This window comes from Abramis brama, assembly GCF_963993115.1.
Source record: "Abramis brama genome assembly, chromosome: 4".
Lineage (NCBI taxonomy): Eukaryota > Metazoa > Chordata > Actinopteri > Cypriniformes > Leuciscidae > Abramis > Abramis brama.
Genome location: NC_139966.1, coordinates 30,000,149 through 30,027,745, shown reverse-complemented (window position 1 = coordinate 30,027,745; position 27,597 = coordinate 30,000,149). Strand labels below are relative to the sequence as shown.

General features: G+C 38.3%; 1 protein-coding gene across 3 annotated transcripts; it reads left to right on the top strand.

Annotated features, from left to right (window-relative positions):
* On the top strand, positions 1-27,597 carry LOC311080878 (uncharacterized protein). 3 transcript variants are annotated; one of them, XM_084111059.1, is made up of 6 exons: positions 1-509; positions 5,016-5,112; positions 5,676-5,910; positions 8,962-9,333; positions 10,233-10,631; positions 19,216-21,266. In XM_084111059.1, exons 3-6 carry the CDS (start codon positions 5,739-5,741, stop codon positions 20,973-20,975), a joined length of 2,703 nt encoding a protein of 900 aa, XP_083967185.1. In that variant the 5' UTR covers positions 1-509; positions 5,016-5,112; positions 5,676-5,738; the 3' UTR covers positions 20,976-21,266. The 3 variants fall into 3 exon arrangements, with proteins under 3 accessions (XP_083967185.1, XP_083967187.1, XP_083967186.1); XM_084111061.1 differs by lacking the exons at positions 8,962-9,333; positions 10,233-10,631; positions 19,216-21,266 and adding an exon at positions 26,114-27,597; XM_084111060.1 differs by lacking the exons at positions 1-509; positions 5,016-5,112 and having other exon boundaries at positions 5,808-5,910; positions 8,930-9,333.

Below are 27,597 nucleotides of genomic sequence, written 5' to 3'. Positions count from 1 at the left end.
CAGGCGAAGCACGGCTACTTAGGCAAAGCACTGCTACTTGGGCGCAGAGATATCACGCAACACATGAAATCCCACGACTTCTGTCAACATACCGGTGTGCAACGAGTCAAAACACAGAAGAACAACACGCGTGACCTGCACAGAGTGTCTTCGCTTTTGGATTTTTTTTTTTTTTTTTTTGGAGAAGTTACAGCTACAGTTACAGCAAACATGGTAATTATCTGCGTAGCAAAAGGTTGTGAGAACAAGCAAAGGACATACACGAATGTAATGCTTCACAGAATTCCATCGAATGTGGAACTGAGAAATAAATGGCTAGCTGCTCTGGAGATCTGTACGCCTCTCTACAAAATCAAACAGTATCGTGTTTGCAAAGAGCATTTTGCACCGGAGGACTAAGTTACTTTGAAAAAATGGAATATGGGCCCAGAAAGACAGTACTACGTCTGAAACATACGGCTGTCCCCATCCCATCTATTTTCAAAGCACAGGCAGAACAAAGTGCACATGTAAGTTTTCTTTTATTACTCTTCCTTATGTTAATCTGTGTCTTTATTCGGTTATAAGATAGATGCTGAGAAGCTGTATATAGACTACGGTTCAAATAACGTTAGCCTCCTCTAGTATAACCTCATGTTGAATTCAACCTGTTTAGCATGAACAACCAAACTAAAATAAAAATCGCTGTTATCGTTACCTGTAAAATGAAATGACTGAGGGCTAAGTTAGCTATATTTCTCTCACCAATTTGCCTGGTTCTTTTGACTCAGCTGTTTTAGTATAACAACTAGAGAGTAGAAGGCTACAAGCAGTTTACTATACATTTGTCATGTTTAAAATAATCACTTACTCTGTGGACAGCTGTCCATTTGGTCTATTCGGCGTGGAGCGTTTTTTCCTGTTCACTTTATCACACCGGAAAAAAAAATCGAGTACTGCCGGATGAATCAACGCCGTGAAATCCGTGGTAGCTGTGACACAACTGCGGGCACGCTCATCTTGATCTGACGCGTTGAGCCTGGTTATCGATGGCAGTAACTTGTCCCACTCGCCACAGCACAGACACTCTATTTCAGTCGGCATATTCCCCCACATTCACACCACCAGTTCGTGTTGGCTCTCATCCTCACGTCCTCGGGCTGTTGAGCGATCGCAACCTCCTCCTGTCGTTCTATTTCCACTCATTTTCTGTAAACTCTTGTATATAGGTATGGTTCTGGCTCACACAAAATCAGCCATGTTCATCGCCATTCATGTACTGTTGGGAAAATAGCCAGGCAGCTACTATTCACACCGGTATGTTGACGGAAGTCGTGGGATTTCATGTGTTACGTGATATCTCTGGGCCTAAGTAGCCGTGCTTCGCCTGTGCTTCCCCATAATATAGTCCCAAGTCAATATCTGCCTAGGAAATCACCTAGTGTTAATCTGCATCGCTATTTGTACACGCTGGTCATGTGTGTGATGCGTGATGACGTGTAACACAGACGCGCAGCGCAAAAACAGTGACGCCCGTACCGTTTCGATTCAATACGAATACATGTACTGTTCCACCCCTACTCTGTATGTATTTTTAATAATGTTAAAACATTTTTGTAATATTCATGAATTTGATTGTGTAATTATCCATTTCGTTGAGAGTCCTTGGAGATTGCCGAGTATGCGCTCTTCTAATTAGCTGTGATTTTTTTTTTTTACCACTGACAAATTATTTGAATCTAGAATCTTAGAATCTTATCACGTCTGGTTAGGATGTTAGGATGTTACACGGTGTTACTCCTACCCGTTAACATTTGATCTTAGCAATACTGGTAAATGAGCAAAAAAAAAAAAAAAAAGTGAAAGTGCTCTAAGTGATGTTGGGTGACGTCACTTGTTGACGTTCAAAGCATTGTCAAACAAAACGAAGGCTAGCTAGACCCTCCTTCCTCCTCATCCGTGCACTAACCCCCCAAACCACACCCCAAATCCTTCTTATCGGTTATTGGCTGGAACAGTTTATGTTTCGTGGTGCGGGTGAGCCCAGTTTGTTTTTGTTGCCGTTTGTGGAGCCTGGGCTGTCTACAGAGACTGCGTTTTTTTACAGTGTGTTCAGGGGACAGGCAGCTAGCACATAGTGAGGAGATGTTTGCTGTATGTGACATGTTTTGGCCTAAAAAACATGTGACATCGCTTAGAGCACCTTTAATTTTTAAATTAAATGCTGTGAGAATTATGTTCAATCTGATTTCAATGCCACAGCTGTTTAGTATCTATTAAGGAGGTTGTTGACAGTATTGTGTTCATGTTTCTACATTTTACATGGTGTTCACTTCCCAATATTGTTTGTGAGAAATAAGTATTTTAACCCACAGTAACTTTCCTTATAGAATGCTCTAACATCTTTTTTATATTCTTTTCTCTACCAAACAGCTTAGGAGTTAGGAACTCATTATAATCTTTGAGACCGGTATTATGGTAGCTGCAACACTTCCTAGGGAAGGGAACTTTCGTGTAGGCCGGTGTTCTGACGGTGTTCCAGCAGGAGTAAGTTGTGGGTCATATCGCTCCAAGATCCTCCAATCAGCACCAGTTCATCAGCGAAAGCCAGAGTCGCTACTGGACCTTATTTGTGACTTTATTCACCTTATGCTCTCAGCAGTTACTAAATTGTGTCCTTAATTTTTTTCTGCGAGGTAATATGAATCAAATTAACATTTGTATATTGTTTCCTCCTAAGGCTTCTTCCTCATACATCTACAAGGGTTTTCTTTACCATTGCCAGCTTTGCCTTGCTCATTGGGAGTTTGTAAGCATCATTATTTGGAACAAAATATGAAAATGGCTTGGTGTGTGTTAAACTATTTCCGTGCATGGCATAGTCAAAGATCCACAAAGCTATGGATCATGGAATAAATTAAATTGTTACTCAAATTTTGTTATCAAGCTTGTTATGCTACACTTTACATTCTAAGCAGCAGTCAAGCATGGTAGTCTAAGAAGGGTCTAATTTATGCTTTCTGCAAGATACAAGAAATTGTGAACCACACCTATAATCAGCAGGTAGATTTCCAGTTCACTTGAAAGGAGGTTTACCTCAAATGTACAACTTGTCTGGCATTTTTGCATGTATTTTTTTCTACTGAGGAATCAAGCAAACAAACAAATTTAAAGGCTGTTGTGCATGATGGGTTCCAGAAAGTGTTCCTGTGTTTTTTTTTAAACATTATTTTTATTTATATATTCAGATTTGTATCCAGTAAGAGGATAAAGTTGCCCTTAACAAATTATTGAAAGCATTATTTAAATAAATCCATGCATGTCATGCTTATATTTTATTATTCTGTACTGAAAGCAAAAAAGTTAAGTGTCCCTCGTAAATATTTATGTAGTAAGACAAAATGGATCAGTGAAACTGCATTAACCAATGCAAATTCTCTTAATAAAGGTAAAACTGTACTGTTTTTGTTTTCACATGTACTGGTAAGGTAAAAATGTAACAATGGTGTTAATGCTCGTCAAATTGTATGCAGATCAACTACGAACAGTGAGCCATCAATGTATGTATTTGATATAATTATTTAAAAATATATATATTCCGTGTTTACACTGGATGCGAGTGGCACAATGCGAAGCCACTTGATGATAGACACCCGTAGCCCCGCGTCTGCTGATCTGCTCGATCCTACATGCGTGGAGCAGCATGCAATTTCAAATATTGATTCATCAAGATTCATCATATACATCGTATAGATGTAAGGAATGCGGCTCATTAACTCAGATGCTGCATCAAATTTACCAGATGCTATAATCTTTCACAGACATCTCCGCGATGTGCTATCTGGGTAATGTAGATCATAGAAATCTAAATTTTCTCAGGGGAACCCCCAAACAGCTAGCCTAGAAATCTAGACGCACTCTAGCGGCAGCAAATTTTGCAGCCAGAGTAGTCTAGCAACTTTCCGTTGACTTTCGAGATGGAAAAAACAAACTCTAGTCAGGCCAATCACATCGTGTATAGAGTCAGTGGGCGGGCTTAACATAATGATGACAGATACGGCAAAAGTTTAATCTATCAACTAGCACCGCTGGTGGGAAAAAGCTCTGGTTGGTTGTAGCGCTATCCTAGTGCAGAGTGAATTTGAAAGACAACCGTTTATCCCGCCCATCGGATTGAGTCCTGCCAATGGTGAGTTTCCCAGACCCAACATCTTGATGTGGGTCTGGTTTGTCAGGCTACCAAACCGCCCTAACTAGCTCAAATTTGGAACCACTGTGATTTTAAAACCCTGCCTACGGCCCTGGTCGGTTCATCTGTTTAATCTTCCACAAGTCACACAAAACACAATTTTCAGCCATTGAACCATGCATTTTAAAAATAAATATCACTTCACTAACATCTAACTTTTGATTTGTTTTCCTGCTGTCATCTTATGATATTATTCCTGAAGCAGAAATTAATTAAAACACTGGAAAGGTTGATGTTGCTCAGGGGGAAACTCAAAGTGAGAGTCAAAATCACAATTAACAGCACGATTAATAACACATTCTAATGTTACTGACTGAATGTTGCATATTTGTTAGTTTTGTGTAGTCTGTGACTATAATAAATATTTAGTTTTATTGACAAAAATTGTTCATTGTATAATAGTAAAATATTAGTTTTAGATATGCAAGAGCGTAGATTTGGTTTGAACATTGGGGGGGTTGAAGTTTGGGTATGCCTCCTGATATTGTGATCATGGTATAAATATTGGGGGGGTTGTAATGCATAGATTTAAATATTGGGGGGGTTATCTCCCCCCCATCCCCCCCACAAACTACGCCCCTGTAGATATGGCACTTTTGGGAGAAATGCATCAAAAAACATGTAGAAAAATGGCTTATTAGTATGCAAAAAATAAATAAATTGCCCCCTGGTAAAAATGGTGTCTGCACTTTAAATTAACTAAGAATTCAACTCTGAATACCACTGAGATATATTTTACAACTGATGTATGTTTTGTGTTTTTATGTTAACAATTTTGTTATTTCAGACACGACTTGTGAGCGGGACTTTTATTTTGGTGTGGCAATATGACGTCATATGTCCGCGCCGCGCTCCTGCATCTGTTGTTACTCGGCTGAAGAAAGGTTTGTGTTTTAGACATTAAAGTGTTTTAATCGATGCAGACTGATCGATCAATCTTATAGTTTATAAGCAATGTAAAATGAATTATATTTTTTGTTAAAAAGTGCATTATATACGAGTAACAGAAAAGGTGTGTCTCACTTCTCTTCATATCGTGAAAAAAAAATATTATTTACACGTATTCAGTCACTGGCAAGTAGTGAAGGAAAAACAGCTTTTCTAAACAGTGTAAATGCAACGAGAACACAAACGTAATGACAACTTTAACAAACCAACTGCTAATGTTCTCATGAAAATGTAATATGTTAAATATATTATATAAATCAATACCAAACGGAAAGAAGAAATGTAAATGTGAACTTATATATTTTGAACGTATATATTTGTAGTGCTTTTGATGGTTGGTTGTGTGTGTGTGTGTGTGTGTGTGTGTGTGTGTGTGTGTGTGTGTGTGTGTGTGTGTGTCGTTGTTGTTAATCAGAATTACTGAACTAGAGCTGATTGAGACCTAGAGATTTAGTTTGGATTTATATTTCTTTCTGTTAATTATTCTCATCTTAAACAGGACAAACACACAGAAATACTCCTGAAGCGACTGAGATCCACAAGACACACATCTATTATAAATATGGCGTTTATTAAAGAGGAGAGTGAAGAAATGAAGATTGAAGAAACATTCAGCATGAAACAAGAAGTTACTGAGGAACAATCAAAGATTTCATTTATTAAAGAGGAGAGTGAAGGCCTGAGAATTGAAGAAGTATTCAGTGTGAAACAAGAAGAAACTGAGGAACAAACAGGTTGGTTTCATTCTCAAAGCTTAACTCAGTCATTTGATCCTTATTGAAATGTGCAGGAAAATGATACATAAATAGTAAAAAAAAAAAAAAAGTATATATATTATTTTGAGTAATTTAAACCCTTCTAAAACTTCTAAAATGAAAACCACTCATTTCACTGTCATTTTAATGAAAACAATGCAAATTCTGTTCAGTGGTTGGCTAGAAATATTTTGGCCTGTACATTTTCTCAATTCACTCAAAGGTGTTTTTGTACGATTTCTACCCTCCTGCAGCTTTTTGTAGTTTCTTTTAAAAAGCCTAATTCATCTTCATTTAAAGATCAGACACTAAGTGACCAATCACAGGTCGTGTTACTCTGCACTGCTGGTTGAGCTTTTGTTTTTTTCTGCAAAATTTTTAACATGAGGGGGGTCAAGATGATGATTGGGGGAAACTTTAGTGAACTTTATTGATACAAGTAGCATGTTATCAAATTATTATGTATTATAGAAATAGAGTGGTGCAGAGATGACATAACCTGGAAGACTAATTTGCTTGTTCAATTTTAAAGCAAACTGGAATGCATTGTTTAACGGATTTATTTTGGGCCTCATTTACGAAACGAACGTATGACAGAAAACTGGTACGGTTGTTCCACCAAAAACTTGGCATTTATCAATATGGACATGAGTGGTGGCCACGATCAAATCTCAGCCTCATGTATAAGACTTTAGTAGATTTGATCCTTAAAGTGTTTGAATGCACAGAAGCTAGGTTTTAAACCAGCCAATCGTCCTTTGGTGTCTGTCATTATAAGTCAAGTCATTAATCATCATTGATTATTATTTGCATAAAACAATTTTCTCAGAATGAGAGTTCTGCTGTTTAGAACCCAATTTAAAGCAAAATTATCGTGCGGCAAGCAATCCTAAGTGTAGTTAAAACATTAAAAAACAGAATTCCACAGGAAAAGGGCTCAAAAGCAGCGTGTTCACTACAAATATTTTTATTTAAAATATGAACATTTTTGGATAATATAAAAAATCAAAAAGATAATTTAAAGTGTTTAAAATGTGTGTTATTTTTATATATATATATATATATATATATATATATATATATATATATATATATATATACAGTGAGGAAAATAAGTATTTGAACACCCTGCTATTTTGCAAGTTCTCCCACTTGGAAATCATGGAGGGGTCTGAAATTGTCATCGTAGGTGCATGTCCACTGTGAGAGACATAATCTAAAAAAAAAAATCCAGAAATCACAATATATGATTTTTTTTAACTATTTATTTGTATGATACAGCTGCAAATAAGTATTTAGTATCCAAACTTTTGAACGGTAGTGTATGCATGTATGTATGTAGTGTATGTACACTCACCTAAAGGTTTATTAGGAACACCATACTAATACTGTGTTTGACCCCCTTTCGCCTTCAGAACTGCCTTAATTCTACATGGCATTGATTCAACAAGGTGCTGAAAGCATTCTTTAGAAATGTTGGCCCATATTGATAGGATAGCATCTTGCAGTTGATGGAGATTTGTGGGATGCACATCCAGGGCACAAAGCTCCCGTTCCACCACATCCCAAAGATGCTCTATTGGGTTGAGATCTGGTGACTGTGGGGGCCATTTTAGTACAGTGAACTCATTGTCATGTTCAAGAAACCAGTTTGAAATGATTCGAGCTTTGTGACATGGTGCATTATCCTGCTGGAAGTAGCCATCAGAGGATGGGTACATGGTGGTCATAAAGGGATGGACATGGTCAGAAACAATGCTCAGGTAGGCCGTGGCATTTAAATGATGCCCAATTGGCACTAAGGGGCCTAAAGTGTGCCAAGAAAACATCCCCCACACCATTACACCACCACCACCAGCCTGCACAGTGGTAACAAGGCATGATGGATCCATGTTCTCATTCTGTTTACGCCAAATTCTGACTCTACCATCTGAATGTCTCAACAGAAATCGAGACTCATCAGACCAGGCAACATTTTTCCAGTCTTCAACTGTCCAATTTTGGTGAGCTTGTGCAAATTGTAGCCTCTTTTTCCTATTTGTAATGGAGATGAGTGGTACCCGGTGGGGTCTTCTGCTATTGTAGCCCATCCGCCTCAAGGTTGTGCGTGTTGTGGCTTCACAAATGCTTTGCTGCATACCTCGGTTGTAACGAGTGGTTATTTCAGTCAAAGTTGCTCTTCTATCAGCTTGAATCAGTCGGCCCATTCTCCTCTGACCTCTAGCATCAACAAGGCATTTTCGCCCACAGGACTGCTGCATACTGGATGTTTTTCCCTTTTCACACCATTCTTTGTAAACCCTAGAAATGGTTGTGCGTGAAAATCCCAGTAACTGAGCAGATTGTGAAATACTCAGAACGGCCCGTCTGGCACCAACAACCATGCCACGCTCAAAATTGCTTAAATCACCTTTCTTTCCCATTCTGACATTCAGTTTGGAGTTCAGGAGATTGTCTTGACCAGGACCACACCCCTAAATGCATTGAAGCAACTGCCATGTGATTGATTGATTAGATAATTGCATTATTGAGAAATTGAACGGGTGTTCCTAATAATCCTTTAGGTGAGTGTATGTGTATGTGTGTATATATATATATATATATATATATATATATATATATATATATATATATATATAATATATAATATATATATAATGTATGTATATATGAAGAGTTTGGATCCAAAAGTTTTTTAGTTCCTGCTAAAATTAATATTGTATCTGGTCGTTATTGAAAAGTCCATTTTTAATTTTACGTAAAATGCGATATCTGCCATGTTATTCTGTCATGTTTTCTCCCTTTCTTTCCAAACCGCAACAAACGCCAGTCTCCTTTCTCTGCAGAATGCGATAAATCCGCTCAACCAATCACAGCGCACCATTCCCCGTTTTCTAAACAGTAACAGCAGGACTTTAAATAAACCCGGCTTTCTTGTTTTTCTTATCTACTGTGTACTTTTTGATTTACAAACAAACAAAAAAATTAATTTCGACAGCATTGATGAACCTGTGGTGGTTTCTGTGGTAGGGAAGAAACGCAAGCCATCGAAATCGAATCATTTACGTCAGGAGATTAAGAAGATGAGGCACTCGGGAGGAGGAAAAATGCCGGCTGTTGCTTGTACTCACACGACAGCATCAAACTTCTGTCACGCTGACACATTGACCCCAGGGGATCTTTTGAAAAACTTTCAATTGTTTTATTCAATGTCAACAAAAGCTGAGCAGGACCAAGCCATTTTACAGTTGATCGCCATCAAAAAGGTTCAGCGACGACGTCCCAAGGTTGACAACAGCGATATGCAGAAGAATAGAGAGGTCACAAACGAATACCATTTGTTGACTGAAGATCATCCGACAAAGATTCCTGTCTGCAAGGCCACCTTTTGCAGTGTATTGGGTGAGTTTATTTTTGATTTATTAATTATACTATTATTATACGAAGCAGAGAATGAATGAATGAATGAATAGGTAGGTAGATAAATAAATAAATACATACATAGTGGAGGGAAAAAATTGTGCCAAAATTCTGAAATCTTTGAAAGATATCATTGAACATTTATTTAACCATAGCAAAAGTAAAAATTTTACTTACATTATGTAAAAATTAACATAATGTAAGTAAGAAATTTACTTTTGCTATGGTTAAATAAATGTTCATCTCTATTTTTTTTGTTTATTTAAAATGTGACAAATTTGATATTATTTTAATCTCCAATGTTATTTAACAGTTGAGTTAGTTCTAAAATGCTTCGCTAACTAGCAGAAGAAACTGGCCAGGTTTAAATCCCAGGTGTGCAGGTTGGGCATGTTGTCACTACAATGAGCCACTTTTAGAACTATGCTATTCTATTCTATACTTTTATGAATTATATTGACAAAACATGAGAAAAAGGTGAATAAAGATTGAGAGTCAATGTTCAGAAATTATTAATTATTATTATGTTTTGAACTAGCTGTATATCTATGTTTTCCGCTGTGTTTGTTGTCCAAAAAAATGATATATATATATATATATATATAGATAGATAGATAGATAGATATTTTTATATATATATGAAAAAGTTAATAATTGTATTGAGAAAATATTTTATTTTGTCTTGTATATTATTTTGATAAGATCAGATATCATTTTAACATAATACATAATTGTACTAGACGTGTGAAATAAATGAAGGAAAAAATAAATACTCTGAACCCTAAGTAGGTTTACACAAACTGAGAAAGTCAAAAAGGGTTCGGTCTCCCCTACATTCATATATACATAAGCAAATAAATGTCTTTTTTTTGTCATTGCAGGTATCAGCAAAGATCGTGTGTCTCGAGTGGCAAAGTATTATGCACTCAATGCTACAGCCAGACCAGAACGCAGGGGTGGTGCTCGTAAGGTGGCTGAAAATGAGGCCAAGAAGCAGCTTGTGATGGATCACATCCAAACGTTTACGTGTAGGGCTAGCCATTATGGAAGAAGGGGAGCACCTGGCCGGAAATACCTACCCAGTGACCTCAGCGTGAAGAGAATGCACAAGCTATTCAACCAACAAAATCGTGATTTAGTCAGCTACTCCCTGTATTACACTGTTTTTCGACAGCACTTCAACCTTGGATTTGGGCATCCTGCCACAGATGCCTGTTCTTCATGTGCCAGGTTTCAACTGAGAGTTAAGGACCCTAGCTTAACTGAAGAAGAGAAAAGCAGTGAGTCCACACTCCACATCCTACATTTTACACAGGAGACAAGCACGGGTGTTCTATGATTTGCTGGGGAAAGTAGATCATGATGCAGTGACTCTTAGCTTTGACATGATGCAGAATTTGATACTTCCTAGAACCCCCATTGGTCAGGCATACTATTCCAGACAGTTGCACATGTATGTCTTTGGTGTTGTTATTCACCATGGGAAGGGCAGTAAACAAGCAGTGGATGATGTTCATCTGTACACATGGATGGAGCATGAGAATAGAAAAGGTAGCAACATGACTGCTTCAGCTCTGGATCACTGTTTATGTCAACAGTTGAGTGGTGCTGTTAAAGAGATGGTTCACTTTGAAATTAAATTTTGGTATGTTTTAGCTTACCTCAAGGGCATCCAAGATGTAGGTGTCTTTGTTTCCGCAGTAGTTTCAATTTTGATATTTTTAAAGGACAACTCCAGTGAAAAATGAACTCGAATGTTCATTTTCATGAAAATCGAATGTAAAGAGTTTTATCTTTAAAAACAGATTAGCTCATAACACTAGTATATGGGGCACAGAGTAAGTAAAAGTAAATCGCTAGTTAATACCACTAACAAGGCTCAAAATAGCCTCACACTAACACAGTAGCATAATGAGGGTCCCTACATGCAAACCGAAGCATTGAGAACTTTGTAAGTGTACAGACAGTTTAATAAGAAGATAATTTATAAAGACAGTACATTACGCGTTTACAGACAGGATCCATCTTGGAAAACAGTCTCAACTAATCAAGTCACGAACACCGTGCTAAGTGAGCTTGTTGATAGGAATTACGTTTGTGAAATCTAACGTAGCACGGCGTTCGTGACTCGATTAGTTGAGACTGTTTTCCAAGATGGATCCTGTCTGTAAACGCGTAATGTACTGTCTTTATAAAGTATCTTCTTATTAAACTGTCTGTACACTAACAAAGTACACTCATACTCATATGAGACGCGGGCCCGCATGCACAAACTCTCCACGCGCATAGGAGACGCGAGCACACACACACAAACTCTCCGCACACATATTCATGAGACGTGAGCACACACACATAATACCTTAAAGCTGTGGAAAAGTCGATCAAGAGTGTGGCTACATTTCTCCAGGCTCGATGCCAACAGCGCGCGATGCAGTATTTGCGGTAAAATAATTGCTGCAAAGGCCGGTACCACGACAAATATGATGAAGCCAGTGCACGGCCACGGAGTAAACATAATAGCAGAAAGTTGCTTCGCCTTCGACTGGTAAACGAAGAGGTACCTTGTTGATCACTCTGACAGTGTTTATATTGCAATAATGACCTACTGAATGTACACTGCCGTTCAAAAATGTGTTGGTTAGTCAGAATTTATTTTTTTCAGTAAGGATGCATTAAAGTTATCAAAAGTCACATTAAAACGTGTAATGTTACACAATATTTCGTTTTGAAATAAATGCTGTTCTTTTGAATTTTTTATTCATCAAAGAATCATGAAAAAATGTATCATAGTTTCCAAAAACTGTTTTCATATTTCTGAAGGATCATGTGACACTGAAGTAATGATTTTGAAAATTCAGCTTTGACATCACAGGAATAAATTACATTTTGAAATAAATTCAAATAAGATTTTAAATTGTAATACTATTTCACAATATTACAAGTTTTACTGTATTTTTTTATAAAAAAAAAAAAATTCAGCTTTGGTGAGCATGAGCTCTTTATAAAACATTTTTTGTTCCTTTGTGCTTTTTTTGTTCCTTTGTGCACTGGCTAAGGAGCATGAGTCAAACTGGAAAAATAAAACCAAAATTTTCGGAGGTAATGTGTTATGTATCTGAGGTAATGTGTTATCTTGTTAAAATGGATTTCATAAAATTGGTATCGAAAAAAGTATCGTTAGGAACCGGTATCGAAAATGGCACCGGATCTAAAGATTTTGAACAATACCCAGCCCTACACAAACCGCTCGTTTCGTGTCTTAGGCCATCAATGTGTACTTACGATAGGGAATTGTTTAATTTGGACTTCTCTGTGCATGCTCTTTGAGGTGGTGACCATAGACCTGCATTATATGACTGACAGACAAGAACGGTTTGGCTTAAAAATATCAAAATTGAAACTACTGCGGAAACAAAGACACCTACATCTTGGATGCCCTTGAGGTAAGCTAAAACATACCAAAATTTAATTTCAAAGTGAACTATCCCTTTAACCGCGCTCAAAGGCTGCGATTGTTCAGCGATTCCTGTTTCGGTCAAAACAAAAACATAAATCTTCTGTCCATGCTGTTTGCCTTAATGAAGGAGGCATTTCCTAGGATTAGTGCTGAGTATGTGTTTCCTATAAGGGGGCACAGTTTTCTGCCTGTGGACCGTGTATTTGGAAGGATTGAGCAACAGGTTCGAAAGAAGGATACCATTCTTATGCCGGAGGAATATTACGAAATTTTGCGCAACCATGGAAATGTTCACATCTACGGGCAACACTGGAAGGCTTATGATTTCAAGGTGGAAACACAGGTTTTTGTAAAGGCTCAGAAGTCATTTAGGCTAAGTGATGCAAGAATGCTGGAATTGAGGAATGACAAACTGGGATTCAAGGCTGTGTATAGCAGCTGTTTTTATAATAAATCTTTGAAAATCAAAATCTGGATTTGAATTTTTTCTGTTATTATAACCTAAAAATGCTATGTAAAAGTTTGAAACAGAAAATAGTGGTTTTCATCTTGACACTTTCTTGGTAAAGAAAACACATTTTTACTCAAATTGATCAAAATTGATTTATTGCGATTTGGAACCGAACTTCCATATATGGATATGTATATGATGTGTGTGTGTGTATATTATATATATATATATATATATATATATATAATCATGAACACAATGACTTGGTGAAATAGGCTGTGATGCATGGGGCACCAGGTAAAATCTTGCCTAGGGCAGCAAATTGGTCAGGCCCTGTATACAGCAAACATCTCCTCACAGGGGAGGGAGGCCTTCACAGGGAAGAGACTAGTTGACACTTCAGGACTGCGTTGTCATCGTGTCCAGGCGCAGGTCCTTCATCAGATATGGATACACCCTGGATCCGGTGGACTGTGGTCAACCTTGGGATAAACAGAGATACTAATATTAGCGTAGACACCATTATGCTTATGATGTAACGAGTACATCAGGATTTATGGGAAGTGTTCCCAGTTCCGGCTGACCTTATCTATGCTGCCTAACATTGAATTATAGAAGTCTATAATGTGTTATGTGTATGCTAGGTCAAAGAGATGTGTTTTTAGTCTAGCTTTGAACTGACAGAGTGTGTCTGCTTCCCGGACGATGCTAGGAAGACTGTTCCAAAGTTTTGGTGCTAAATAGGAGAAGGATCTACCGCCAGCAGTCGATTTTGATATTCTAGGTATAATCAACTGGCCAAAATTTTGAGATCGCAATAGACGTGAAAGACTATAATGCGTTAAGAGCTTGCTCAAGTTCTGCAGAGCTAAACCATTTAGTGCTTTGTAAGTAAACAGCAATATTTAAAAATGTATACAATGTTTAATAGGGAGCCAATGCAGTGTTGACAGAACTGGGCTAATATGGTCATACTTCCTGGTTCTGGTAAGAACTCGAGCTGCTGCGTTTTGGACCAGCTGTAGTTTGTTTATTAAGGGTGCAAGGCAACCACCCATAATAGCATTACAATAATCTAGCCTTGAGGTCATGAATGCATGAACTAATTGTTCCGCATTTGTCAATGAGAGCATATGGCGTAATTTAGATAAATTTTTCAGATGGAAAAACTTTATTACATGAAGTTTTTTGTCCAATAATTAGAATCTCTGTTTTTTCAGAATTTAGAAGTAGGAAATTACTAGTCATCCAATTTTTTATATCAGCTATGCATTCCGTTAATTTTCTGAATTGGTAAGTTTCATCAGGGTGTGAAGAAATATAGAGCTGAGTATCATCAGCATAACAGTGAAAACTAATTCCATGCTTCCTAATGATATCTCCCAAGGGTAGCATGTACAGAGTGAAAAGCAACGGTCCTAGTACTGAGCCTTGTGGTACTCCATTCTGAACTCTTGATCGATAAGACATCTCTTCATTTACTGCTACAAACTGATAACGGTCAGATGAGTATGATTTAAACCATGCTAGTGCAATTCCGTGCCAACATAATATTCAAGTCTATTTAAAAGAATGTTGTGGTCAATAGTATCAAATGCAGCACTAAGATCGAGTAACACTAATAGAGAGATACAACCGCAATCGGATGATAAGAGCAAATCATTTGTAACTCTAATGAGAGCAGTCTCAGTACTATGGTACTATGGTTTCTTTGACAGAAAAGGCAGATTCGAGATCGGCCTGTAATTGACTAATTCTGTACGATCAAGTTGCATTTTTTTTAACAAGCGGTTTAATCAGCCAGCTTAAACTTATAAGTTTTTGGTACGTATCCTAATGACAAAGATGAATTAATGATATTAAGAAGAGGATCTATGACCTCTGGAAGCATCTCATTCAATAGCTTAGTCGGTATAGGGTCTAACATACATGTTGTCAATTTAGATGATTTAACGAGTTTAGCGAATTCTTCCTCTCCTATAGCAATAAATGAATCAAATTTTTCCTCAGGGAGACTACAATGCACTGCCTGATGCGATGCTGTAGTAGACGGTTGCATGGTTATATTGCAGGTTGCATGTTGCTCATTTGTATGGATGTGTATGTATGTATGTATGTATATGAATGTATGTGTATGCAGGGTCCGAAATTAACTTTTTGGCTCACCTGCCACGGGGACTGGTAGATGAAAAAATCCACCAGCCAAGCATATTTTTTACCGGCCAAAATAATAAACAGCCTTTTTTTTTGTCACATATACATTAATATCAGTACATTTAATTGAAATAAGGTATTATGTTGAATACAAACATAAAAAATTATCCAGAGCAAAATTTGAAATGTATAATAAGAAAAAATCTATATATTGATCAAAATGTAATCAACTTTATTTGTAAAGCACTTATAGAAACTGTAGTTGACCAAAAGTGCTGTACAGAGTGCAAAAATGCCAAACAGTAGACACACAATGAAAACAAATGAAACATGTCAGATACAATGAATAAGAGTACATAGAAGTCAAAACAGCAACAAATGGTAAGACATGGAAGATGTGAGCATGGAACTAGTGCTCATAACAGTACATTTGAAGGTTTTGTAAAACTATCAGATGCTTAATCTAATTAACTTAAACCTCATCCGACTCCTCTCTCTCTACCGCAATTACCCCCTTTTGCATGGTCCATGAATTCTGGCCTCCTACTCCTGACAGAGTCTTGGTGCCACAGCATCACAGCTTTGCTTGGATCATACTTTCTGATCTCTGGAGAGGACAGCTGGACCATAAGGAGATCTGACAGTGTATCAGACTTTAGGTTGGAGCGCCAATCGGTTTTCACCTGTTTCATGGTACTAAAACCTCATTCACAAGTGAGTAATTCAAGGGCTAATTTTCATTTTTGTAAACTACTTAAATACTATGTGTAGTTAGGATTCTGAATTAAGTGTAATGTTTCTCTACATATCAGAAATATACAGAGCCACATATATTATCAGAAATTAGAGCTGCAGTTGTTGAAAGATTTTGATCTCGATTCAAATACCCATATTTTCCTAAATGACAACGATTTGTCTTAAACCTTTGTCAAGTGAGATCACAGTGAACATTTATATCTGCATAGGCGCTGTCAGTAGCCACATTTACATGGTAATTTTTTTGTTTTCGATCAGAATGAAATGGTTCTGATTTAGTGTTATCAAAATGCCCGGTATTTCGGTACCAAGTAGGTACTAAAAAATGTAACCGTTATGGTACCAGCTTTTCTTAAGTAGCTTTTCTTCGGGTTAATCCAGTTCTTGATGCGCTGTCCAAAAGGTGCACAGTTGCGTCCTTTTCATAAAAACACTGAGACATGGCGACCGGCGTCTCTAATGCGGTATGGAAATATTTTAGATTAGGCTAATGTCACGTTGACATAAGGGGCCGTTCACACAGCTCGTTTTTTGCACGTACAAATTCGTAATTTCAAATGTAGGCGCGCAGCAAACGCGCTCATAATAGAAGCGACGCGGTGCACTTGTTTTCCAGGCACCCCTCTGTTCATGGTTGCATAGCAACGATAGACGCCATGGGAGAGCAAGTGCTAATAAACTTTTTATTACATTACTATTTTGTTATGAACATTCACCCGCCAGTGTGGCGGATAGCCTTTTGAGATTTACTTGCCAAACGGAAAAACTACCTGCGCTTGGCGGGTGTTAATTTCGGACCCTGTGTGTATGTATTATGTGTGTATGTGTATATATACACTCCTGAACAAAATCTTAAGATCGGGCAAACATTGCAAGTATTCGCATTTCGCGCTGGTGGATCATGACGTAAGTACTGCTTCAAAATGCCAAAAGAAGAAACAGGAGCAAGAGACAAAAAATAGAGAGTAGGCAATTTAAACATTATTTGCATTTAAACTCAAACAGGCTGTTCATAAGCTGATCAAAAGTTTAAGACCATAGCCCAAAAAATAAAGCCACAACAGAACTAACAGTGTCAAAAAAGGACTCCGTAGTGAGTAGCCCCACAGTTCTTGTTGATCACTTCAAACACTCGTTTCGGCATGCTTGATGCGACTGTTTCCAGGAGGCTGCTGGGAATGTTGCTCCGTGTGGTGAAGATGGCCTCACGAAGGGCATCCACGATCTAGAACTGACGTCAGTTTTTGTAAACTTCCCTTGCCATCCATCCCCAAATGTTCTCAATGGGATTTGGATCAGGGGAACACGCAGGATGGTCCAAAAGAGTTTTACATGGAAGAAAAAAGCACCCCAGATCATGATGGAGCCTTCTCCACTGTGCTGCGTAGAAAACATCTCCGGTGGGATCTCCCTATCCAACCAGTAATGTTGGAAGCCATCAGGACCGTCCAGATTAAATTTTTTCTCGTCAGAGAATAAAACTTTCTTCCGCCTTTCAGTGTCTCATGTTTGGTGCTCCCTTGCAAATTCCAAATGGGCAAGTTTGTGGCGTGGGAGGAGACGTGGCCTTTGAAGACGTTTTTTGTTCTTGAAGCCCTTCTCTTGCAGATTACGTCTCATGGTTATTGGGCTGCAGTCAGCATCATTAAGGGCATTAATTTGGGTCGAGGATCGACCTGTGTCTGCACAAACAACCCGTCGGATCCTCCGGCTCAGTGCAGGTGAAATTTTTTTGGGTCTACCACTTGACTTTTTTTGTCCCATAACTCTTAGGATCTTTTAAGAAATGTAAAATGACTCTCTTACTGTGTCCAACCTCGGCAGCAATGGCGCGTTGCAAGAGCCCTTGCTTGTGCAGCTCAACAATCCTGCCACGTTCAAAGAGAGAAAGCCTTTTTGCCTTTGCCATCAGGAGATTGTGACAGTAGGACTGCCTGAAGAACAATGACATGAAAGCCATATTTTTGTGCAGATTTTACCTTTTTACGGCTATGGTCTTTTGATAAGATATAAATCAATTAAAAATACAATTTGGCCAGTGGAAAAGATTGAGAACAACTTTCTCTGCAATGTATTTTACACTATTTTATTTATTTATTCAAAAACAAGCAAGGATAGGCTACTAAAAGATTTTTATATCAATGTACTGTAACGGCACATCCGTATTTCATATTTTCCTAGTGTCTTGTACCGTTAAAACATGGTGTCACGTGAAACAGTGACAGTGTCGTTTTCAATTAGAATTACAGTTTAATTTCTTAATATAAAACGGCTCTCAATATGTGTACTTGTGGACATCTGACCTCGATGGACCAAACAGATGAAATGGAGAAAAAGAGAAGAAAAGAAACACATCAAAGAATGCGAAGCCTCAGCGTAATTAAGTAATTGCCACAGACCAATTGTAGTTTGAAGGTGTTTACCAGCTAGAGCGAACTTTTCCACAAAGTTCCCGAAACTATCTCCAAATAAACTTCGTTATAGCCTGATTTTGCTTCAATTTACATCACACCAGTTTGCTTTTTGATTTCACTTAAAGTATATCTGGGTCTTTAAAGGCTGAAATGTTTTTTTTTTTTTTCAAACAAAAGTATTCATTTTGAAAAGGAAAAAAAAAACAAAGATGATCACTTACATGTCGACTGTAAATTATATGGTATTTAAGACTCTTTTTTTCTCTTTGCATGTGTGTGAGAGAAACACATCACTCTAAGCCAAGCCGTGGAAAAACAGAGGACCTAATACTGAGCCCAGTTGCACACCATCCTTGTGTTTGATGAGATTTTCATTGTTTGAAAATCAATGGTAGCATTTAGATAGGACTTAAATCATGGTAATTTTTGTCCACAAATGCCAACATAATTCTCAAGAGACTCAAGATAATGCCATACCAAGGTCTATGTTGTTGAAAGACCTATCACCTATTGAATAGCACTTAAAGATAGCTGTAACTGCTGTAGCTGTAAGTGCAGTTTCTGTATTATGATGGAGCATAAATCTTTGACATTAAACTGTGGTTGACTTGTATTTGTCTCTTTCATCTTAGACCTGATGCCATTGAATGAAGAGATTGAAGTTCTGAATGATATGGAAGAGAAATATGATGATTTCAAAACTGGAGAAAAATTGTTTAGTTGCTCACAGACTGAAAAGACTACCTTACTAAAAAGAGCAGAAAAGACAGGACCTTGTATTGATTTTACCTGCCTTCAGTGTGGAAAGTTTTTCAGTTACCGTGGAAGCCTTACAGTCCACATGAGAATTCACACTGGAGAGAAGCCTTTCACCTGCCAACAATGTGGAAAGAGTTTCACTCAAAAAGGAAGCCTTAAAGTCCACATGAAAATTCACACTGAAGAGAGCTCATTCACATGCCAACAGTGTGGAAAAAGTTTCAAGCAAAAAGCAAGCCTTACAAACCATATGAGAGTTCACACTGAAAAGAGCTATTTTACCCGCCATCAGACAGGAACTAGAAATGATTTCACCTGCCCTCAGTGTGGAAGGTGTTTCAGTCAACAAGAAAACCTTAAAGTCCACATGAGAATTCACACTGGAGAGAAGCCTTTCACTTGCCAACAATGTGGGAAAAGTTTTACTCGAAAAGGAAGCCTTAAAGTCCACATGAGAGTTCACACTGAAGTGAGCTCATTCACCTGCCAACAGTGTGGAAAAAGTTTCAAGAAAAATGCACACCTTACAGTCCACATGAGAGTTCACACCGAAAAGAGCTCTTTTACCTGCCATCAGTGTGGGAAAAAATTTATAAGGAAAGGACTCCTTAATTCCCACATGAGAGTTCACACTGGAGAGAAGCCTTTCACATGCCCTCAATGTGGATTAAGCTTCACTCAAAAAGGAAACCTTAACAAGCACATGAGAATTCACACTGGAGAGAAGCCTTTCACCTGCAAACTGTGTGGAAAATGTTTCCTTCATAAAGGAAGCTTTGAAAGCCACATGAGAGTTCACTCTGGAGAGAAACCTTACACCTGCCCTCAGTGTGGAAAGAGTTTTACACATAAACAATCTCTTAATTCCCACTTGAGAATTCACAATGGTGAGAAGCCTCACACTTGCAAACTGTGTTGGAAGAGTTTCATTGAGAAAGGAAGCCTTAAAGTTCACATGAGAATTCACACTGGAGAGAGTCCTTTCACCTGCCAACAGTGTGGACAGAGTTTCACTCAAAAAGGAAACCTTAAAAAACACATGAGAATTCACACTCGAGAGAAACTACACGCATGTGAACAGTGTGGAAAGAGTTTCAGATTAACCCTTAATTCCCATGTGAAGATTCAATGTGGAATGAGTTCTCCAGACATGAAAAACTTTAACAGGCACAAAATTATTCACTCTAGAGAGATGCCTTTTAAATGCCACCAGTGTGGAAAGAGTTTTCTATTCAATAAAAACCTTGAAATTCACATGAGGCTTCACACTGGAGAGAAGCCTTTCATGCATCTTCAGCATGAAAAGAGTTTCACATATCAAAGAGACTTGAAACATAATTTCCAAACTCATTCTGCAAAGAAACGGCAGTGTTCTGAGGGTGGTAATAAGTTTAGAAAAAGGAGCAATAATCACTTGCACCTTCACTCTAGTGAAAGGCCATTTAATTGTGTTCAGTGTGATAAAAAATTTATTTTGCCATTACACTTACAGATACACCTGAAAAGTCATGCATATGTGAGACCCTATTCTTGTTCTTTGTGCGGAAAAAGTTTCAAATGGCTTGGCCATTTAAAATGGCACCAGAAAATACGTTTGTGTGTAAAACTAAGACTGCGTTCACACCGCAGCTGAATGTGAGCCAGATCTGAACATTTCTTATAGTCACACAGCCTGTTTTAAGTTTTTAGCTATAAATCACTGTTATAGTGTGAAAATTAACTTGCACTAGCTAACAGAAGCACACAGTTCCAACAAACTACTTGCACAACCACTGCTCAAGAACCACTGATAGCTGATGACAGCTTATGGTTCTTCTGTATTTTGTGTGTTTAGTTTTCAGAGCAAAAGGAGTTACCTCTATCCATTTAGCATTTTTTTCAATCTTATTCTGTCAAATTTAAATAAATAAACCTGTTACACACAGTAGTGGCCAAAAGTGTTGTGTGGTCTTGGAAAATCTTCACCATGTATTCAAATTATTATTATTTTTTTAAAGATTTTGTAAGCATAATATATTGATGTGTTTGGAGTCAATAGTTTTATTTGTGATAACACAATGAAACATGCCAAATTGTGCTGACATTATTTTTGTCCAGGCTGTTACAAAGAAAAAATTAACACATGCAAAAACAATAGAGAACCAATGAAATATTAAGTGATTATGCTGTAGTCAATCTATGCTTTTGCTGTGAGCTTTTTGTTTTTCTATATTTTTTAATGTGTAATGAAGGATATCACTTGTCAACAGATGAATTATAAGGCGTTATAACAAACAATTAAACCAAGCAAGCAAGAGTGAGTTTTTTCAAAGTCTGCATGACGCAACCGAGAATTTCTGTCGAAGTGAATGTAGGGAGATTGGACTCATGCATTCGTAGTCATGCAGTTTTGGTTATGAGTGAAATAACCTTTGCTCAGCTCCTGGAGGGCCAAACTCAGGGAGGGAGCTCTCAAACTCAGCTCCTGGAGGGCCAGTGTCCTGCAGAGTTTATCTCCAACCCTAATTAAACACACCTCAACAAGCTAATTAATGTCTTCGTATTACTAGAGACTTCCAGGCATGTGTTGTGAAGCTTGTTGGAGTTAAACTCTGTAAGACAGTGACCCTCCCAGGAACTGAGATTTTCAAATCAGTCTATGCAGCGCCTCTTCAAGTTGAACACACCTGAAGCATTGCTTACTGAAATCATGTGACTTTGGAAGTTTGATACATGCTCCGATCCACTGATTTGAAACAAAAGATTTGTAAAGGTTTCAAAGCTTCATGAAGCAGTGTTTCGAAAGCGCCCATCCCTTAAAGGTGGGTTAAGTCGTTTTTGAAATATGCTGTTTTGCCAATGTTGATATTTGAAATCAACCCAAACAAACACACCCTTCTTCATTGCTCCGCCTCTAAACCAACAATCCTACCAGCCCTGCTCCGAGTCGATCCCCTGCAAGCGACTCAAGTGCACTAACAATTACGGTGTACACCTCATTCACTAGCAGTCGTCAGCGTGACTCTCACTAACTGGCCTCCGTTACGCATGCAATCCAAGAGAGGATGTTTGTTTATCATAGCAGAAGCACAACAGAATAATGCTTAATGAAAAATAAAGCCCAGATGATGAACAAATGACAAGGAAGCACAAAAAATGAACGTACAATACACAATAGTAATTACAAACAAATGTTCGTTGTTAGTTGCCAGCACAGCAGCTCCAGACACACAATGACACTCAGACCCATTGTTTGTTTTCTGTGGCCTTCCCACTTAGCTCTCTCCAGCACTGGACAGAATATTAATTCTAATATTAACATGGGTCCTAAAGCTCTTGCCCATACATAACCCTTTGTTTTCCACTGTTTTCTTCTGAGCTTTTCTCTTTTGTATTGTCTCATCTCTATTTATGTAGTCTTTCTTCAGATCAGATCTCCCTTTTGCTCGTTCTCTCTCCTCCACCGTCATGCGCCCCCTAATGCTGATTGGCTAAACATTTTTGTTTTTGCGTTGGACTGACTAACTTCCAAAAAGCATATTTCCAAAACTACTTGCCCCACCTTTAAAGCTGCAGTAGGGAGTTTATAGAAAACGTTGACTTAGCCTGAAAATTTGAACAAGCACAACTTACATGCCACTCCCCCTTGCTCTCTGCTGCGCTACAGCCCTCCCTCCACAGCTCCTCCCCCACAACGGCGCCTGCCATGAACGCGCAGGCTAGTAAGCAGGGCCACCGATGATGGCGGATAAACAGTTATGGCACATTCACTGGTAGGGATGAAACATCAACAATATGCTTTACATTGACTATGGCCTGCCCATACTTTGACTACAAACTTGGTCCTCAAATCATTACGTATTTTGCAATACATGTAATATAACTTTATAACCTAATCCTTTCAGGACACGTAGCTCCCTCCACCTCTGAAAAGCCGCTCCGATGTTTACCCTCGTTTTATTTCGGGCTCTGTCTAATTCTTTCTTTTTCGCTTGCTTATCGTCATCGGTCTTTTTCCGTTTACCCGTCGTTGTTGTATGAGCAGGTGCCACTCGAGAAATTGGCAGTTTTGGTTGTTTGTCCACCATTAGCACAGCTGCGGCACACCGGCAATCTTGATTTTGAACGACGGTACGCGCTGTGCAAGAGAGGGGTGTGATCAGCGCATACACAAGCTTGATTGACACTGCTAAGACATTCCTCCTGGCTCTGATTGGTTGTTTCTGACCGGGAGCGGTGTATTTCTGCAAATGGCAATAGGACCACTGGGAGGAGCCAGAGGAGCTTGATTTTTTCACAGATTATCTATCTCATATTCTACTGTCAGGACATAATGACAGTTTTAACAAATATGTAAAAAATACATTTTTACAAAAGTTACCTACTGCAGCTTTAAAGGGGAAATGAAGCAGTCAATCAAGTTTACATGATTTACAAGATGGATTTCCACTTTAATCAACAATTATATAAGAAACATGACAAATGTAAACATATAAAAGAAAAAAAAGAAAAACCGTTATATCTTTTGCTGCCAGGCCGCTGCCATTGTGTGCAGTATTCTAACGTGTGACGTCACGGGGTTGGTTGGCTTTAATAAACCTGGCTGAATCATAGGGCTGAATGTATTAATATCACGACGTCAAACTGTCTACACCACGGAGTTTTGACCGCGAACAACTAATGAAGTCTAACGTTAGATGTTATATACAGCAGATGGACTCTGACACGGTGGGCATCGCATTACAACAGCCGCACGCGTTGCAACTTACCAACCCGCTCTTTGCCCAAAACCACCACCGGCTGTTCGACATAACAACGTAACTTACCACTGCTCGGTTCCCACGCCGTATCGGCTCAAATGCATATATTAATACATGCTAACTTACATGGTGCTGACAAGAGACATGAATATGATGGCAGACATCGCGAACAATGTTTCCATGTGCAGTTTGTTAACGTTAACGTTAGACGTCGTCTTTTTGTCTGGTACTAATAAACTCCACTAAAGTTAGCTAAACACTAAGTTAGTGTTAGCTAGTTCATGCTTACAGCTGTTAGCTAATAATGACTGTACCTAACGTTAGTTGTTCGCGGTCAAAACTCCGTGGTGTAGACAGTTTGACGTTGTGATATTAATACATTCAGCCAGGTTTATTAAAGCCAACCAACCCCGTGACGTCACACGTTAGAATACTGCACACAATGGCAGCGCCCTGGCAGCAAAAGATATAACGGTTTTTCTTTTTTTTCTTTTATATGTTTACATTTGTCATGTTTCTTATATAATTGTTGATTAAAGTGGAAATCCATCTTGTAAATCATGTAAACTTGATTGACTGCTTCATTTCCCCTTTAAGGTTTATCTTGAAAAGGCATCTGCTGAATGAAGGAGGCTAAGCTCACACTAATCTGGATACATTTGAAAACATATTTTTTTTCTACGTTATTCCACACTGAGATGTGTTTTTGTGCTATGAGATAACTGAGCGTTTTGAAGATAATGAAAAAATGTGATAATGCCATTATCACGTTGTAGTATAGTTTGAAAATGCTTATGGGCAAACCCCTTCCTCCAAATACTACTGACGCCATATTGAATCACAACAGAAACACTTGCTCCTCAACAAGAAAGACTTCTGCATAGGACGCACCTGTGTATCCTTGCTCATAGCTCCTCTGGAAGCCTCCTCATGATGGAATTAGAGAACTGAGATGTCCTTCAAGATGGCTAACATTGGTTTCCAGGTCATAGGTAAACAAGCAAGCATCAATTTGAATATTGAGATCTATCCAAAGACATCCAGCTATTGCTGCAGCTGAATAAAATACTGATAGAGATGTTTTGACATATTAAACATGAAGAGAGTTAACTGCCATTGGGCAGTCCTTATTGTCGAGCCCTGAACTTTATCACAGTACAGAATACAATAAAAGTATATAATTCCTCTTTCTGTGATAAGAAGCCACATCAGTTCACAAAAGGAAGTTATTTCAATCACTCTTCTGATGCTGTAACACGATTTGAATAAAATATGCTGTTATTCTCATAAATTGCATTTTGACACTGTTAAGCTAAAAATTGTTAGCATTTTAGTCTCTAAATGAAATCACATAAAGATGTTAAAAAAAAAATCATAATTTTATCATTGATTTAATTCATTCTGATGATATGAGAATAAGCTGCCAAATGTTTTCTTTTAAATAACTCTACACAAAGGCTTCATGAATTATGTATTTTTTGTATTTGGGTTCCAAATGGGGACACATGTTAACAAGCTTGATGACGGTATGAAGGAGAGTGGAACGATGGGAGATGGTTTTCACCATCCAGAGATGTATGGAATTAACACACTATTTTATGTCATCATAATGAATGCAAGGAAAGTGAAATGTAATGCTATATTATCCTGTTACAGATATTTGTCAAATGATTTGGTGGGTTAATGCTGCGCAGTTTTATGTGTTTATGGTTAATGCTGTGTTGTTTTACGTGTTTAAAACAATCATACTAAAAGTAAATTTGAACGTACCCACAGTATTTGCAAGTAATGGCTAAATATTTTTTAACAACACATAGCCTACTGTGTTTAATTGCACTGCTATAATCTTGGTCACCACACGTGATTAAAAGCATTGCCGAAGTATAAAGAGCAATATAACTGAAATATCATCAGCATAACGATCACTTGATAGTTTTTGAGGTGAATCAACATATGAATTATGATCTGTCACGTCATATATGTATCTCGCATTGTTTGTAAGTGCTATTATTGACACATGCATGTGTTGCAGGGAAACACAGATACATCCCCACTGTCCCCCCAAGAAAAGAAGGCATGAAGCATCACAGGGTAGAGGAGGACGAGCATCCACAGGAAAGAGAAGAGGGATGGAAAGAGAGAGTGGAGAAGTTGAAGTTGGCAGTGCAGCAAGAGGAAGAGCGAGAGCAGACAGAGGAGGGCTACAAGAGGAACACAGGCAGCTAGAGGCAGAGGAAATACAGCATTATTGAGTGAAGAGGACAGATTGAGGGTGGCTAGGCTGCGGGAGGACAGGCGGTTGATGACACAAGTGAGTGTGGACATACTATAAAGTGTCCTGGATAGGTTCTGTATTTGGTAGTAAAATGTGTTTGAATTTTTTTTCAGGAGGTTATACAGGACATATGTTTAGATGAAGCTAGAGAACTTTTACTTCAAGTTTTTGACAGAGAACCTGGCTTCATCCTTGATGTGCTTCAACCTAATGCTCACAGAGAGGAACAACCATCACAGGGTGTACCTGGATGGTGCTTCTGTACAAATTGCTGGGAAATGCTAGCCTGGATGCCAGCCGAACTTAGCCCCGCCCACAACATTTGACGTCGGGAAGTTCAGTCTGGACTTGATCCATTGTGGAGCAACTATGCTCGAACCTCAAACCAGAGCTGTTCGGACCAATCAAATTGTCAGGGCGGGCTTTATACGATGATGGACAGATGATCAACAGTAACGGAATTATCCACGTCACCAAAGAGCGGTTGGGTTGAATTTGTTTACAACAAAGATGCCGCCATCATGTCTGTTTTAGAAGATATCCACAGCGCATTTATTTTAAAAGAGGAACAGAGAACCGAGATCAAGGCATTTGTTGATCGGAAAGATGTTTTTGCCATCCTTCTTACGGGATTCGGCAAAAGTTAAATTTATCAGCTGGCCCCGATGGTCGCTAAGAAGATGGGGCGCAATGAAAACCCCACATGTCTTTGTACATTTTAGATGAACATGTATTACGATTGTCATGCCGACTGAGAAATGACATTTATGCCCTCCATGACACACAGCAACCTGGGGATGACAACCGGGAATACCGCTATGCTGCATACCGAAGTTTTGTCTTGTGGCAGTGTGGTTCACTCTGGCCAAGTCACTGTGTGGTCATCCTCAGCTGCTGTGTGTGCACAATACATGATAAATATCCAGACCCAAATGGCCAGTACACTGGTTTTATAGCCAAGGTTTTTTAATTGCAGAGCATGCTGCTGCCATCCCAAGTCTATAGACCTGTGTTTATTTATGTTAAAGTAACTGACTGGACAATTGTTTATTTATGTAATGTTACATGTTAATTATTTATCTTTTCTATTACCTCTTTTAAATTTGATTTTATACTATCCAGTCTATTCTTTTTGAATTAAAGAGTTAATAGTTAGAGAGTATTGTTCTTTACTGACTTTATTTAATAAATACTGTATTGTCAGAGTAGTAGCCTAAATAAAAAAACAACAACAGTGTTCT